Here is a 15752-nt window from a genome sequence, read left to right as displayed (position 1 = left end):
ATATGGATTTGGATCCTCTCCTGAGCTCAAGGAGAGGATCATCCTGATCATGACACGTGAACTATAACTTTAATTGAACTCTCTGTTTGTAGCTGTTGAATAAAAATCTAACAATCCACATGTCTTGATTAGGATGATCCTCTCCTTAGGCTCAGGAGAGTATTCAAATCCCAATGGTATTAACCGCCTGAAAAGAGGTAGAGTCATGTATCAAACAAAGGCGAATGATCCAGTTTGGTCCGTCTAATTATTCATGAATGTGATGATACTGTCTGTAACTTGCAGTTTCTGAGGATACAAAAATATAAATAAGCAACAATAATACAAGCTAGCTATTATTACTTTCAATTGGAAATATCTATTCCGAAATTGCATGCATGTCATTTACTTAACTTATGTGAGTGACTTCTCTCTCTCTCGCTCTCTCTCTCTCTCTCTCTCTCTCTCTCTCCATTGTGAGTATTTTCATCTTTGACATGGGAGAAGCTCAAGAACTTCAACTCAGCATCGGGGGTAAGTCTACTTCTATTCAATATGATCTTTTCTGAGTATATAGAGCAACTGATATAAAGTTTATTCAGTATGCACGAGGATTCTTGGCCGCATATCTAGTTGTTAATTTACCTGGACAACGCTATGAGCCAGTTTATCTAGAACTTTCGAGTGATATGTCTTAAAAGAATCAAATTATGATAAGTGAGTTATATTCTTATTGTAATTTATGAGTCATAAAAATTACAAGTTGGGGTGGCTATGGGGGGAAGAGTTCTACAAAATCCCAACCTTGTTATTATCATGAGTTTCAATACTGATCCTTGTAAGTCTCTGTTCTTATAGTTAAGGAAGGAAATGGAGAAGGTGAAGCAAACTTATCAGGGCCTACACATGTCTCCGACCGATCACTGCTACCGCAGCGCAAAAGTGTCAACTGGTGGATTAGAATCGCCATTTACTCGTTCCTTGTCATTGCCGGCCAGTCAGTTGCAACATTCTTGGGAAGACAGTACTACGACAAGGGCGCCAAAAGTAATTGGTTGGCAACGGTAGTACAAATTTGTGGCTTTCCAATCATGCTTCCCTACTATTGCATCCCAGCAAGCAGAAATAATCCAATCCCAAAAGATAGTCCTATCCCATCAAAATCACCGTCTACCAAAATTCTCGCATCAGTATATGTCTCTCTTGGCATCCTAATAGCCCTAGACTGCTACTTGTATTCCGTAGGACTATCTTACCTTCCTGTATCTACTTTTACCCTCATTTGTGCATCTCAATTGGCCTTCAACGCGTTTTTCTCCTTCTTCCTCAACGCGCAAAAGTTCACTTCTTACATTGTCAATTCTCTAGTTCTCCTCACCATCTCCTCCACCCTCCTCGTGTTCCAAGGTGAAGACGACTCTGGAGACGATGATCCAAGTGGAGGATCGAAGGCAAAGTATGCAATTGGGTTCATATGCACCTTAGGGGCATCAGCCGGAGCCGGATTATTGCTTTCCCTAACTCAGCTTGCCTTCAGAAGGGTTATAAAACAGGGGACGTTTAGAGCAGTCATGGACCTGATAGTGTGTGAAAATACGGTCGCAACCTGTGTAACCGCGGTCGGACTTTTTGCTAGCGGAGAGTGGAAGCATTTGAAGGGTGAGATGGAGGGGTATAAATTAGGGAAGATATCCTATGTGATGAATGTGACATGGACAGCAATAACATGGCAGCTTTTTGCAGTTGGAACGGTAGGCTTGATTTTGGAAGCCTCTTCCCTCTTCTCCAATTCCATAAGTGCTTTGGGTTTGCCTGCTGTTCCGGTTCTAGCTGTGATCTTCTTCCACGAAAAAATGAGTGGAATTAAGGGAATAGCCATGGCTTTGGGTATTTGGGGATTTGTTTCCTACGCGTATCATCACTACATCGAAGATCGTAAGTCCAAGGCGGAGAATAGAAATTCCAGGAACGTTGAAGTTCCGAAAGCTTTAAATGATTGAAAAAAGAGGTCTGTTTGTAGCAAAGTTCTAAAAAACGCTAGGCGCTAGTCGGACGGCGGGCTAGCGCCTAGGCAACCTAGGCGAATTTAGGTAAATTTCTTGTAAATAAATGCATATTGACACTTACATGAAATTCATGGATAAGATAATAAAAGAATGATAAAATGCAAAAAGAGTATCCAACAAGTCTAAAATTTAAAAACACATTAAGCATATATGCCACATAACCATAGTGAGGAGTATTATAGGATGACACATGTACAATAGGATTTTTTTTTGTTTTTAATTTCAAAAAAAAAAAAAAAAAAACCACTTAACCCGCCTAGAGCCCAGCCCGCCTCGAGCCCAGCCGATTTTTCTAACCGATTTGTCAGAAAACGCCTTGGGTCACCACCGCCCACCGCCTGGGCCGTTTTTTAAAACAGTAGTTTGTAGATCATCTCTGGTTTTATATGCAAAAGAACAGATTTACAAGCTTTCCAATTGTCCTGATGAAAGGCAACAACCACACAACATAGGTAAGTCGATTTCTATATGTGCACAAAGATTTTATAGTTTTCATGTTTTTATATGGCTTCTCTGCATAAAATCGGAAACTCGTTCCGATGTATTAACCCTGTAGCAGTAGAATTACAGCACATATCTGCAATGGAGGAACATGAACGGCTATGTAATATCTCATACATTAAATGATAGATTGCATGTAACAGAAATTGGTAAACAGCACATTGTGTTCAAAAGAAACGAAGAAAAAACACCGAATAGTTGACAGATCGATTATATTCATATGCTACTAAAAGAAAATTTGTGATTTTACTGATGAACTAAATCATAGATGAAGCTACCTCCATGGTAATGCAAATATGTGTTTCATACCAGTTGAAGAAGCCGAAGAAGATAATACACTTGAGTTTAAGAAAATCTCCCAACAAGCAACAATTTCTCAGCCCAGAGATTTTACCCGGCGGGTGCGCATCACCATCTCTACGCTATTCATTGGATTGATTGTTGAGGTGTCATTCTTTATTCTCCAATGTCATAAGTGCTTCCGGCTTGCCTTTCATTCCAGTTCTAGCTGTAATATTCTTCAACGATAACATAAGGAGAAGGATAGAGAAATTAAAAGGTAAAGATACAAAGCCTAGTTTCGATAAACCAGAATGCAATCACTGTTAAATTATCTAGCATACAAGATTACAAGTTGAACCCAGTAATGCATAACTTTTGATCTCAGGTATGTCCTAAAAAGTACTATAAATTTCAACAATCTTTACACTTTCCTCATCAATGCAATGATATCAGTCTCTTCTTCAATTAGTAAGAAGCTAAAATGTTGGCAACTATGGTCGACAAAACAAAATAAACTGTAGAAGTTAAAACCTTGACAAACGCACATTACATTGTGAAAAGTTGGACGTTAGAGCACGCATAGCAGCAGCAGAATCGGATCAACTACATGAGACAACCAACATAGTGAGCTCGGGGATATTTCTTCTGTAGCTGAGGCCGCTGGACAAAGAATTGATCCGCTATCTGTAACTTGTAAAGAAGCAAGCCGCTCAGGGAGAGCCTCTGCACTCTTGCTATACTCTCAACATAAAACACAGATGACCATCGAATCCCCACAACCTGCACATATCGAAAAGGTCCCGAAATTCATAACAGAACAAAATGGCAAAAGACTTAACAAAGAAAAATGACAACAGATTCAAAAGGGTCAATCCAAACCTTGAATATGAATGCAATTACACAAAGTGGAACACAAGTCCCAGGCCCATTGCACAGAATCTGCAACACCAACAGCACTGATCATCGACAATTTAATCTCCAATGTCTCATATCAACTGAAACAAATTGTGAAAATGCGAAAATCCGAAAAGGCGAAAAGATTACCACTTGGGGTCGGATTCTGATCATTAGCCAGAGCCCATGAGCCAAAGCAGTCAAAGTGGTCAAAACAGAGGTGAAATAAGACTGACCCACTTCCCTACTACGGTAGATCTGCATGAACTGCGAGCTCGAACTCTCATCGGCGTTCTCTTCCAGCAGGCGAGCTTTCTGGAGGCTCATGTTATCAGTGGCGGCGGCGATGTAGAACCTAGGGGCAAATCTGTCTCTTTGAAGGACTGACAAGAGGTTGATCATCTCCGCCGTGTGGCCTCCAGAGCCCAAAACGATTAGGGTGCTGAGGGGTTGGGGAGCTGAGCCTTTTGAGCTGCTGGGCTTGTGGGGTTTGCCGGTTCGGTGCAATACGTAGAGCAGGCGAGTAACGATCAGCGTTGCGACGGCGATCAGAAGAGTGATTGCAACGGCACATCCCATGATTGGGGAATCGAAAGGCTTTTGCTTTCCGGTAAGGGTGAGGACTTTGGGCAGATGGAATCCCGTCAAAAATATAATTTTTTTTTCTACCTTCCATTTTTAAAGGGAAAATAGAAAAAGAAACAATTTTTTGCATCGTAATATACAAGAGCCCTGCTTCATATGCCACAAAAACCCAGAAAAGCAGCTCACAAATGTAGTTATATGAATGCAAGAGGACTCGGGCATCTTACTTGATAATATCAGACTCGTGTGCATGATCATGATGAACTCTTTAAGATAAAAAAAAATCACTCTTTTTCTTTATTTACAACTCAGGCCAGGAAACACTAAAACACAACCCCTAAATCCAACAGAATCAGATGTAAAACAAATTCGAATATAATTTTCTAAATTCAAATTAAAAAGAATCTATTTGTTTGGAGCAGATGAAATTGCAGTCCCCGTCCCCAGCCGAAATTTCTAATCGTTAAATTGGATTAGACTAAAGCCCAATTATATTAAATAACAAATTTGAAGCAGATTTTGAGATGCAATAGGTCAATAAGGTAGGAATCGTTTGAGACTAACCTTGATGGCGGGCGTCGGAGGAATCGTCAAATTACCGTCGGAAAGCTTGAAGCCGAACAAAGCTCCTAGCTTATAGGGAGATGCTGTTGATGTGAAATTCAACATGCAAAGGTTGAAGGAGAGGAATTTCAATTTGAAAGATCCGGAGCAAAGTGGCTTGCCTGCTTGGAAAAGAAGACAAGTAAAACAGGAAGCACACTGTGAACAGTGTTTCAGGGTGTGTTTTGTGGGGTCGGGCGCGTGCTTGCAGGTGGCGAGGTCCTGCGACGGCTGACCAGGCGGAGATTGGGCGGCGCAACGGCAGGAGAAAAAGATGGGTGATTGGTGGATTTGATCATCAGGAGTGTCAGTGTCTTTGCTGATCACAGCTTGTGGAAACGGTAACAATTTCCCAATCGTAATAATCAACACAAATTTTGTGCAAAAAAATAAAATATAAAAAAAGTGGTCAACTTAAATTTCATAAATTTGAGTTAAATCGTGAATAAAAGTTTGAATTATGATTATTGTTAATATATGGTGTATATAAAACCAATGTTCTAAAAGATGTAAGGCGCTAGGCGGACTAGGTGGATTTAAGTAAATCTATTGTATTTCGTGTAAATAAGTGTCTGTTTATACTTAAAATATATATATTTCATCATAAACTATAAAATATAATGATATATATATATTATGAAATATTGGAACATAATGAAAATATGGGGAGCAAACATGTAATGTGTGTTTATTTAAGTGTTCAATAAATCTCTTATAATTTATTGAAAACAATAAAATGCAAAAGGGAAGTTATTTATTTTTTATCTAAGTGAGTCGCAACCTAAACATGTGTCTAGGAGGGTTTGGGCAGACTAGACTGGTGCCTCAGCAGGTCTAGGCGTCATTTCTTAATTTTCAAACTTCTAGGCATTAATCGAGGAGGTGACCAGCTGCTTAGCGCAGTCTAGGCACTAGGCAAGAATTTTTATAACAATGTATAAAACTAGCCTCTTGTGAATTATAATTATTGTTAATATATAGTATGTATAAAACTAGCCTCTTGTCACCTTAACGCATGTGATAATTGAGTTTTTCAAATTTATTTTGTAATTTATTTGAAATATTGGTTTCATAGTTATTTTTAATTTCAAAGAAATAATGCCCACAATGTTGGAATCTTTTATTTTTCAGAATCTTTAAGTAATTTTTTTAAAGGGGCTTTTAGATCTAGGTCCAAAACACATAGATGGTTTTTAGGAGTGAGTCCAATTACCTAATTCTATGTATTTATTTTTTTAATGCTCATTTTATATTTTCTAAAAATATTAAAAATCAATTAAAATCTTCTAATATTATGAATTTTCAACCCCAAAAAATATAATTAATATCTTATAACAAAAATAATAATATATTGACATAAATCTATCTGCATATCATTATACCCTAACTCAAACAAATATATGAATGTATATCATACCTATAAGTAAGATATGAAACTTAACTAAAAGGTAGAAAAAAACATAATATATCTACAAGTAAGACACATGAATCTTACTTGATTATAAAAAAGAATCTGTCATATAGGTAGATAAATATAATTAACCTATGATATAGGTTGATTATAAAAATAAAAACTAAAATCTATAAATGGGGTTTAAAGCGGGATAAATAACAAGAAAGAACAAAATAAATAAATAATCAAAGAGATAATTAAGAAGAAATTTGATTTTTTATAATAAATCTTATCATTTAAGAGATAATTATTGATAATAAAATAATAAGATTTAAGAAATTGGACTTATTTTAATAAATTGGACTATTCCTACTATTGACTCAAAAAATTAGACCTATACCAAGTTTTCCCTTTTTTAAATTAATACTTTTATTTTTAACATTCTAATTAGAGAGAGACATTTTTTGTTAGATATAGAAAATTTTATTATTTTAAGGTGCTAACTTTATTTTTAGGAGATAAAAAAAAAAGTGCTAATTTTATATATGATTAGTCTCTTGTCACATGCCTACATGGTAATTGTTTTTTTTTTTCACTCTTTTATTGTTTTTTAATATTACTTATTTTATTAAAATATATTTTGAAAATAATGAATGTAACCAGCCACAATTTCACTATGTGCGTGGTTTTTTGTGATTTTTTTTTTTTTTAATTCTAATGGGAGGAAAGTAATTTGATTATTACTAAAGTTTGACCCATTTTGCCTTCTTTGTTTATACTAGAAAAAATGCCCGCGCGATGCTGCGAGACTTGAATACATCACCTTGAACTATATTGTACAATTAACAGGACGAAACATAACGTTTTGGTTCCCTAATAAATAGAAGAAATAGAAGTAACATATAGTTTACAGAAATGTTGCCCTTGTAGTCAAGGTGATAAAATATATATCCTCTAGGTTGGCTACATGTTGTAGTTGACAAAAAACATAAAAACTGATTTGTTCTTATTCTAGCATCTAAGTTTCCAAGCACGAATGTGCAAAAAACACGCAGTTATTGAAGCAAAAATGTTGATAGCCAAAAACATGTAGAATTGCCTGCAGTAGTCGATTACGGAGATTGCATTGTTCACTTTTTTTTAGAGTGGATATCTTCCGCACTACAGCAAAAAATATAAATCATAGTTTAAGAAACGTGACCATAATGTTTTTCATGTAGGCGTGCATATGAAAGAAATGAAAAAGAACAAAATCACCCATATATATAATACTTTAAGTTTAAATGCATCCCAATTGTGGGTTCCAACATCACAAAAAGAATGTCTTATACATAATTAACAGTACACCCGGCATCGGTTCATCCTTTTGTATTAATAGTTATTGTTTGCAGAAACCTCAATTACCTTACAATCTATCATCATTGACATATAGTTCATACAAAATGGGACATCATAACCTGTCTTTGGCCAACAACAGTTTTTCCAAAATGAAATCAACTATTACTGCATTAATTATGGGTCCATCTAGGCAATTCATTGAATTCACAGACCCGAAAATTTCCCCAATTCGCTGAATTTACATACAAATGGGACAAACAATAAAACATACCATAATTTTGATGATAATCATATTAATCATCCTTAATAGTATAAATAATTCAACAATGTGAAAAATATAGGTCATGTATAATAGAACAATCAAAGTTCTCTATTTTGATCAGAAAAATAATGGTCAAAATTTCAAAGAGATAGAGCCTTTTATAGTAAATTTTATATCCAGAAACTCAAAACCAAACATGTTCAATTAGCAAGAAATTCTCTACATGATACTCGAACCAAAACCGATGCATTTTAGTTATATGTATCATAAATAGAAACGATGGCATCCAAATTCCATTAGTTTAATATTTAGAAACACTTGGTCATTAAGTATATATACTTGCCAAAACTCATTCAGACACTATCAATTTATGAATTACACGTGCAGTCAAATTGATTATGCGTCCTTACCCTTTCCTTACCCCTACGCTTTAACCCTTGCATAAAATCCTCCCTTCTCTCGCTCACCTTTGTTCTATCTCTGTGTGTGTGTAAATTGGAAAAAACAAACCCTGAACTAAAACCCTCAAATCCCGACTAAATTCTTGCACAATTTGGTCGGAGATTCTTTATTTCTCTTTGCAATTCCTAAACCAAATGTTGTAAATTTTATTTGAAAGAGACCCATCTTTCTACAAATGGCACAAAGAAAATGGTTTCGAGAAATTATGCCAAAGGGGAGACTAATCAGATGATTATGCTTAGAACTATAATGTTGTTTCAATTTAAAAAAAAAGTGTTAACTGATTGAAAAACCAAACCATTTAAAGAACCAGTAGAGATCACAGTAACAACATTGTAATAAAAATAAGATCTAAAAAAGCATGTATTCAAAAGTAAATTAGTTCGATCACGCATAAAGCAAGGCAGTGACGGAACATTAGCAGCTAAGGTAATCCACCATATTAAGGCATCATACATATTATTATACTTTGTTTGTCAGCATGGGAACATGTGTCAGAAAAAGAAAAGGAAAAATATATAGGGTAAATTTAAAGGCTATTTGAAAAGTTTAATATGTTTGTCTGTGAAACTCAGTGATAAAACTTCACAGTCATGCTTTCCAAGAAGAAAAGAAAGCGAATAACTGAAACCACTGATAATTCGAAGCAACAGAGCAGATATTATTAAGATTGAAAACACATTCCAGAAAGCATGGGGAAACTGTAAAAGTAACAAAAACTGTGATGGTGGAATGGATTAAATCCATGAAAGTGCAACAAAGAAAGGGTAAATCTGAGAAGGGTTTAACTGACGACCAGTCTTTTATACTTGACAATGTTATGAATTATCAGCCGGATAAAGCTGTTAAAATGTGTTTTGGAATCGGTCGTCGCACAACATGTTTATTTACGATGTTCTTGTTTAACTGCAAACAACTGCGTTTTATTATTATGTTTCAGTTTAGGTTTGATGGCATGAATATTTGTTACATCACACTAACTTAAGACGTAACAATCACACATTGTACTGTTATTGCAGTCATATATATATTCAAATTCTACTGTTATCGCGGTCATATATATATATGAAAAGGACGCTATAATTAGATAGCTAAATCTAATCCTAATGTGAAAAAAAAAAAAAAATGTAAGAACTGTTATGAAACCAGTGTTAATTAATATACCTCAAAAGTCAAAGGGCCAAGTGCTCCAGCAATCGATCCAACTTTCTGAAAATCGGAAACAAAGAAAATCGATTAGCACTAACTCACAGAACAACAATGAAAATAATAGCTCAGAGACAGTAGCGAAATTCTATTAGCAGTAAACACACACTGTTGAAACAGGGATTGTAGCAAAGCTATACTAATTAGTAATATAATATAGGCATTAGCTGCAGGTTCTGCAAGTATTATCTGTAGAATTTAGCAGGTTAGTTATATACTTTATCTGAGATAGTAATGCAAATATCATACCGAAGAAACATTTATCATCCAGTATTTCTCATCTAAAATTTTCCGATCCAAAAAAGACAATAAGGAAAATTACGCAACTCCAGAGTACAAATGTTAAGCGTGCTACTTCAACCGAAATAACTTCTAGATACAATGAGAAACACATGCTCATTCTAGAAATGGAATCCAGGTAAAACCAAAATACATAAAAACTGCAATAGTTAAACTACAAGCTAAATTGATATAAGTGTCCAGAAGATAAACACACCAATTTTCAAACAAAGCAAAGAAATTGCAATTGTCTCATGAAAACTAACTAAAAGTTTATGTAATGTCGTTGTATTATTATCTAAGAGGCGAGATAGAACGTTAATACTGCATGACACAAAAGCAATGCAATATCAACATGTTTAGGTAACACCATCCTATTCATGCTTAACAACTGGAAATGCACAATCTAGTTTACAAAAGTAGGGGTTATAGTATGAAAACCAACTAAACAGACCATGAAAATAAGTAAAATGCGGTATTTGCCAAGGTGTCTAAACTTCTATATATATGTGTTTGTGATGTAAAACTAATTTCATCAGGGTTGTAGTTGAACTGAACTAACAAACTTGTGAGCTACTTAAATATTCACACACATTATACTCATAGACACTGCACTCACACACACTGATTATAAGAAATGAAAATGAAAAAACAAATGAAAGCTAACATATGTCTTGGCCAACATATTTATAAGATATGGATGCCAACCAGTAAATAGTTAGGAATTTACCTAAAGACTCTTTAGCCACAAAAATCCCATTAAAGAATCTCAACATGTTGCCAAAACATTAAAATAGTAATGCAGCTCAAAATTTTCCCCAAACCCTAAAACCCACAGAGCATATGCCCTACTCAACAAAGATAATTAAGAACAACAATTGCAGGATCAATAAGGACTCTGTGAACTGCAAGGATTAAGAGTGCATGAAAAACATTATTACTGGTAACTTAACAGAGAGAGAGAAGAACCTGCAATTAGGTTTTCTCAAAAGTGAAAATTGCAGAAAGCAACCAAGAGACACAAAAAATTTAGCCAAAGAATGTTAGCCACCAAAATCTCATTAAAGAATCTCAAAATTTTTTCTAAACATTAAAATACCAAAGCAGCTCAAAATTTTCTCCAAACCCTAAAAGCTAAAACCCACAGAACATAGCCTCTACTCAACAAAGATAACTTAAGAACAATTGCAGGATCAATAAGAACTCTGTGAACAGCAAGGATTAAGTGTGCAGGAAAAACTATAATCTAGATAAACAAAAGAAAATATGTATTAAAGAGCACCAAAAAGTCAAAAACTTTAAAGGCTGTCAAATAAATTTGTATTCAAGGGTTTGAACCCATCGATCTAAGTGCAAACATAAAAAGCACAGAACATAGAAAAATAAGTTGAGAGATAGTTTAGAACATTACAATTGAGGCTCCTCTCAGTAAATAATATATATATATATATATTTTTTTTTTTTAAAAGAACACTTGTATACCCTACCCTGTAAGAAACATGTTAAGCAAACACTCATCTTATCAATGGTTCAGAATCATAGTTTGACCACATATGCCAAACTATAAATCTAAACCATTGATAAGGTAAACTTTTGCGAGAATGTGTGGTCCATATGCACTGTCTGGCAACATAACCACCTATGTTGCCAGAATGTGTAGCAATATGGCATTACGCTACATATTCAAAAGTTGAGAAATCATGGGAGAAGGAACGACTCAGAACTTGGAAGTAAAATATGAAAATCACAACTCAAAACACAGATTAATAAATGTTATTTCAAATTTTCACAAACAACACAGCAGATAAGGAAGAGTAAAGAAAATTAGAGAGAAATTCAAACAGAGCAAGGAAAACTAACTATGCATACCATAATCACCAATAATATACCACAAAAGATATATACATTTGGTGACAATCATACATTTGATTCCTACCATATTTCATGTCTTGCATAAAAATTAGAAATTAAAAAAAAAAAAAAAACACACACAACACAGAAAAGGGTACCTAATACTTTCCGTGCAGCTGCTCTTCAAAAGGCAAAATGCTTTAGATCCTAAGGACCAAGCAAATATAAAAGCGATTCAACAATTATCAAAGAAAATCAACAATGCATGGAACAAAAATTAGAAATTAAACACCCATCAAAGGTTGTGAAGAATGCTAAATCCAACTAATTTGAAACATAAAGTAAGCCGAAAGTAATCAAACTTATAAATTCTATATAAATTATAATCCTTTGGAGAAAATCTCCAATATCCATTATCCAGTTAATTGTATTAAAAAACCTAGCAAATCTCCATTAAATTAAACACATTTTGCAGTAAAGTATCCATCTTTTCACAGTAAAGCAATACAAAGATCATGAGCAAGTAAATCTGGAACACTACCATCAAAATTCCAGCAATCAATAACCATAATTATAAATTTTGTCAAACTTAGTTGCTACAGCGTTTGACAATGATCAGGCAAAAACTGAATATTTCGTGGAGCCGCAAATGTTCTATCAGAAAAAATGAATAATCGAATTAGTTGAGTAAATTTACGGAACAAAAAGAGAAAAGGGGAATGGAGGAGATCAGCAGAATGAGACGAAATCAGATTCAGAGTTTGAGAGTCAATTGCTGAATTTAGATGAATTGACCTTTTTTATGACAGACAGTCAAACTGGAATGCACAGGAAGAAGCGGAAGAAGGAAAAGAGGATGGTTCTCAGATACATCAGCACTCCCTGCAAAACCCCAAAAGCAAAAGATTATAAAAAGAACCCAAAATCAGTGGCATGGTCCTCGTTTCTCCATTAATCAGTAGCTAATGACCTAACGAAAAAGAACCCAAAACAGACTGCTTAAATTATGGAAAGTGCTTATAAAGCTCATGAATAACTTTCAAAGCCTGCATAGAAATGGTATAACACAGATAACAACAGACAATAAAACTATGCACAGTATAAGCTAAATCCGATATATTACATTCCACACACACACACAGATACGTCGAAAACTCGAAATTATCATAGAGTAAAGACAACTATATTATACAATCAACTTTGAAGTGTTATCCATTGGTAAATTTTCAGTATTAATTCTATTGGATTATTCATAAGAAATGAAGAATCCAAAACTGCATCAATTCTTAGTTCAAAGTTCAAACCAGCAGCTACTGTCATCCATATGAAATCCAAAATTGCATGAATTATTTCATTTTCTGAGCAACCAAACAGGGGATAACACAAATTGCAAGGTAAGAAAGAAAGATGGAAACCTGGAGGGACCCAAAAGGAGCAATTAAATAGCAGTACATAATGACAGAATTTCAATGAAAAAATATGAATAGGTGGAGGGGGTCAAATTCAATCCATGAGTGAAAGGGTAAGCATATACCTGCTGCTAGGAAATCCAGATTCCAGTGGTTGATACTCTTTGTTTCTGAAAAAAAGTGTGTATGTTTGAGCTGCATGGATACATCACATAGAAAAAAATTAGAGGGAAAAAGAGTTTGTATTTAAACACAGTAAAGAGATTTGTATTAGAAATTACTTTGTATAAACAAAATTTAAAATGGATGGACAAATACCTCACTAATGGTTTGTTTGGTGGCTGCTGCGTGAATGGATGGTTTGATGTGTATGGTTGTGTTGGATCTACATGCATATCAAGAATCAAATCAAAAGTGTATCTCAGAAATATAAAAGAAGCAAGAAACGGAAAAACAACCTCGCAACATATGGATATTAGAATGATGTGAAGTGGAAAAGGAAGCTGAAGTTGATTTGTTGATTAGCAAATAGTAGGAAAGTATGAAAAAACACATAAATGAGCACAGTGCAACCCCTTTGGTTATAAATACAGAAATATCAACCTAACAGTGAACTAAACAGGCTAGACACCCTAATTTAAAAAAAAATAAACTTAAAAAGGAGGCTTAATTTTGTTCACTCATAAAGCAAAGGGAAAAAATTCTGAAAAACACAAATATAAATAGTGTAGCCTCCTAATTAAGAAAGACTAAGAGTAAAGTCTAATAGTTAAGCAAACAAATTTTGAAATATCTATGACAGCTTTAATAAAGGAAAGGGAATGGTAAATCAAACAGTGAACAGATAATTTCAAACAAAAAACTGTATAAATTTACGTTTTTTCTACTTAATTTTTTAATTTTTCGGTTAACCATTAATCTTGCTATAAATTTAGGTGTTTTCTGTTTGTGTTGGTCCAGCTGCTTATACTTGTCAAATGTTGGTTCATCTTATGCAAATATTGATATATTTAACAGTTTACTGCCTATGGGTAGTGGAGCATCACAAATTAATCTACATTATGGTTATTAGAACAATGGATTAGGTTGTAGGATAAGTTTTAACATCCAGCTAACCCTAGAGCTGAACTAAACAACCTACAAAAGACTAAGAGGAAACCCTAATAGTTAACTAAACAATATAAAATATCTATGACAGCATTAATGAAGGAAAAAATATCTATGACAATTTTAATAAATGGAATGGCAAATCAAACATTGAACAACAATTAAAAAATAATAAACTGAAATAAAGTGAATCTAAGGTGACCTAAACAATCTACAAAGATCTATGACAATTGTAATGAAGGAACATAAAATCTGTAACAATTTTTAAACAGAAAAATGATGAATTATGCACAAATTGATGGAGAAACAGAGAAATTATATCAGTGCAAAGGCCTAATTTACAAAAACAGAGACTTAATCCTAGCACCCAACCGAACAAATTATTAACATGCATTGCAATTTGAATGAAAGAACCAAATATGAATGGCAATTTTAACAAAGCAAATGGCAAATCAGAAACAAAATAATTAATCTAAAAGAGTTCATGACCTTTTGAATGAAGGGAGAAAGGTGAAAACGCAGACCCTGCCATTCCTCCCTCACCCATCCCCTCCTCACCGACTCTGTGCGTAAGCCCTTGACCCTAACGAATGCACATACGCATGCTTTTCGTTATGTATCTCTCTCCCTGTTCATCCTTCTCTAAAATCGCAGAAAATCTCATGGATCCTGGCAGAAGACCTAGCTAAATCTCTCTGTCACTCAGTGGAAACCCGTAGCTCCCATATCTATCCAATCTGTCAGTCTCTCTGTCCCTATCCTCTCCACTCCCTCTGTCCCCTTCCTCTCCTCTCCGCACAGCGAGACCCAGCTGTCTCCGAGTGAAAATGGGGAGCCATCGTCTCTCTCCAATTTGTCAGCCGGTCTGTCCCCCTCCCCTCTCTGTCCCCGAGTCAAACCTTGAGATGCAGAGGGTGGAAATCGGGTTTTAAGGCTGGGTGGTATTTTTGTAAATATTGAGAAAGTTGGGTAAAAGCAGCCGAGTGGCAATTTTGAAAATAAACTGAAATGTGGTCCAAATCACTATTCATATGAATAGTGCCAATTTCCCTCCTACTTTAGACTAAAGTAATATGACAAAAAAAATTAAATTTAGGCTCTGAAATCTCATATTAATTTATTTAACTTTCAAACATACAATGTGTTGCACTATTATTATTTTTACTAATGTCGTTTTTTTTTCTTTCTATTAAATTTAAGGATCTATTAAGAATTTCATCGATTAGAAACAAATTTCTAAAGGGAATTGTTATTAACACTCTAAAAATCTCATTTGGTACTCCAAACTTTCTATAATTAGAAAAAAAAATACATTTATAAAGAATGTAGAATAAAATTTTTAAAATGCTAATAACAATTCCTCCTTCCAAATTATTCACTTTCAATTATCCAACTTCCAAATTTCATGGTAGGTTTTTATCATAAGAATTTTTTGTGGAAGGGCCCACCTGATATGGACCTTGGCCCACACCCCCATCACCGTTCGATTTAGATAAGGTGACTCACTCACCTCGGTTTCCATCTACACTCTACAC

General features: G+C 34.6%; 3 protein-coding genes across 13 annotated transcripts; 1 reads left to right on the top strand and 2 right to left on the bottom strand.

Moving 5' to 3' along the window:
- Positions 1 to 354: 354 nt before the first annotated feature.
- LOC103945214 (purine permease 21-like) lies at positions 355 to 1998 on the top strand. Its single transcript, XM_009355755.2, has 2 exons — positions 355 to 513; positions 838 to 1998. The coding sequence occupies exons 1-2, from the start codon at positions 477 to 479 to the stop codon at positions 1977 to 1979; spliced, it is 1179 nt and encodes a 392-aa protein (XP_009354030.2). The 5' UTR covers positions 355 to 476; the 3' UTR covers positions 1980 to 1998.
- Positions 1999 to 2407: 409 nt separating this feature from the next.
- LOC103951251 (UDP-N-acetylglucosamine transferase subunit ALG14) lies at positions 2408 to 5274 on the bottom strand. 8 transcript variants are annotated; one of them, XR_007260799.1, is made up of 5 exons: positions 3873 to 5270; positions 3708 to 3767; positions 3379 to 3608; positions 2941 to 3054; positions 2408 to 2467 (listed from the first exon to the last, which is right to left on the bottom strand). XR_007260799.1 is itself a non-coding variant. In XM_018648423.2 (4 exons), exons 2-4 carry the CDS (start codon positions 4299 to 4301, stop codon positions 3432 to 3434), a joined length of 666 nt encoding a protein of 221 aa, XP_018503939.2. In that variant the 5' UTR covers positions 4302 to 4345; positions 4872 to 5271; the 3' UTR covers positions 2647 to 3431. The 8 variants fall into 8 exon arrangements, 3 of the variants coding, with proteins under 3 accessions (XP_018503939.2, XP_048447099.1, XP_048447100.1); XR_001953488.2 differs by lacking the exon at positions 2408 to 2467 and having other exon boundaries at positions 2647 to 3064; positions 3374 to 3608; positions 3873 to 5271; XR_001953487.2 differs by lacking the exon at positions 2408 to 2467 and having other exon boundaries at positions 2647 to 3054; positions 3374 to 3608; positions 3873 to 5271.
- Positions 5275 to 6833: 1559 nt separating this feature from the next.
- On the bottom strand, positions 6834 to 14941 carry LOC103961283. Of its 4 annotated transcripts, XM_048591095.1 has the most exons (7): positions 14742 to 14941; positions 13429 to 13495; positions 13236 to 13305; positions 12497 to 12583; positions 11860 to 11908; positions 9530 to 9574; positions 6834 to 7464 (listed from the first exon to the last, which is right to left on the bottom strand). In XM_048591095.1, the coding sequence occupies exons 1-6, from the start codon at positions 14762 to 14764 to the stop codon at positions 9538 to 9540; spliced, it is 333 nt and encodes a 110-aa protein (XP_048447052.1). In that variant the 5' UTR covers positions 14765 to 14941; the 3' UTR covers positions 6834 to 7464; positions 9530 to 9537. The 4 variants fall into 4 exon arrangements, with proteins under 4 accessions (XP_048447052.1, XP_048447054.1, XP_048447053.1 ...); XM_048591097.1 differs by lacking the exon at positions 11860 to 11908; XM_048591094.1 differs by lacking the exon at positions 6834 to 7464 and having other exon boundaries at positions 8701 to 9574.
- Positions 14942 to 15752: the final 811 nt, after the last annotated feature.

This window comes from the organism of the source record quoted next, unplaced genomic scaffold (assembly GCF_019419815.1).
Source record: "Pyrus x bretschneideri cultivar Hongxiangsu unplaced genomic scaffold, Pyrus_bretschneideri_v1 Contig33, whole genome shotgun sequence".
In the NCBI taxonomy this organism is placed as follows: Eukaryota; Viridiplantae; Streptophyta; class Magnoliopsida; order Rosales; family Rosaceae; genus Pyrus; species Pyrus x bretschneideri.
This window is presented reverse-complemented; position numbering and strand designations above follow the sequence as displayed.

Coding starts and splice junctions, on each gene's coding strand:
- LOC103961283 (XM_048591095.1), bottom strand. CDS start 14,764: ATGGGTGAGGGAGGAATGGCAGG. Junction 13,496..14,741: donor GGTGAGGGAGGAATGGCAGG/GTCTGCGTTTTC, acceptor ATATGCATGTAG/ATCCAACACAACCATACACA. Junction 11,909..12,496: donor GACTGTCTGTCATAAAAAAG/GTCAATTCATCT, acceptor CTTGGTCCTTAG/GATCTAAAGCATTTTGCCTT.
- LOC103945214 (XM_009355755.2), top strand. CDS start 477: ATGGGAGAAGCTCAAGAACTTCAACTCAGCATCGGGG. Junction 514..837: donor ACTTCAACTCAGCATCGGGG/GTAAGTCTACTT, acceptor CTGTTCTTATAG/TTAAGGAAGGAAATGGAGAA.
- LOC103951251 (XM_018648423.2), bottom strand. CDS start 4,301: ATGGGATGTGCCGTTGCAATCACTCTTCTGATCGCCGTCGCAACGCTG. Junction 3,768..3,872: donor TCAGAATCCGACCCCAAGTG/GTAATCTTTTCG, acceptor TTGGTGTTGCAG/ATTCTGTGCAATGGGCCTGG. Junction 3,609..3,707: donor TAATTGCATTCATATTCAAG/GTTTGGATTGAC, acceptor CGATATGTGCAG/GTTGTGGGGATTCGATGGTC.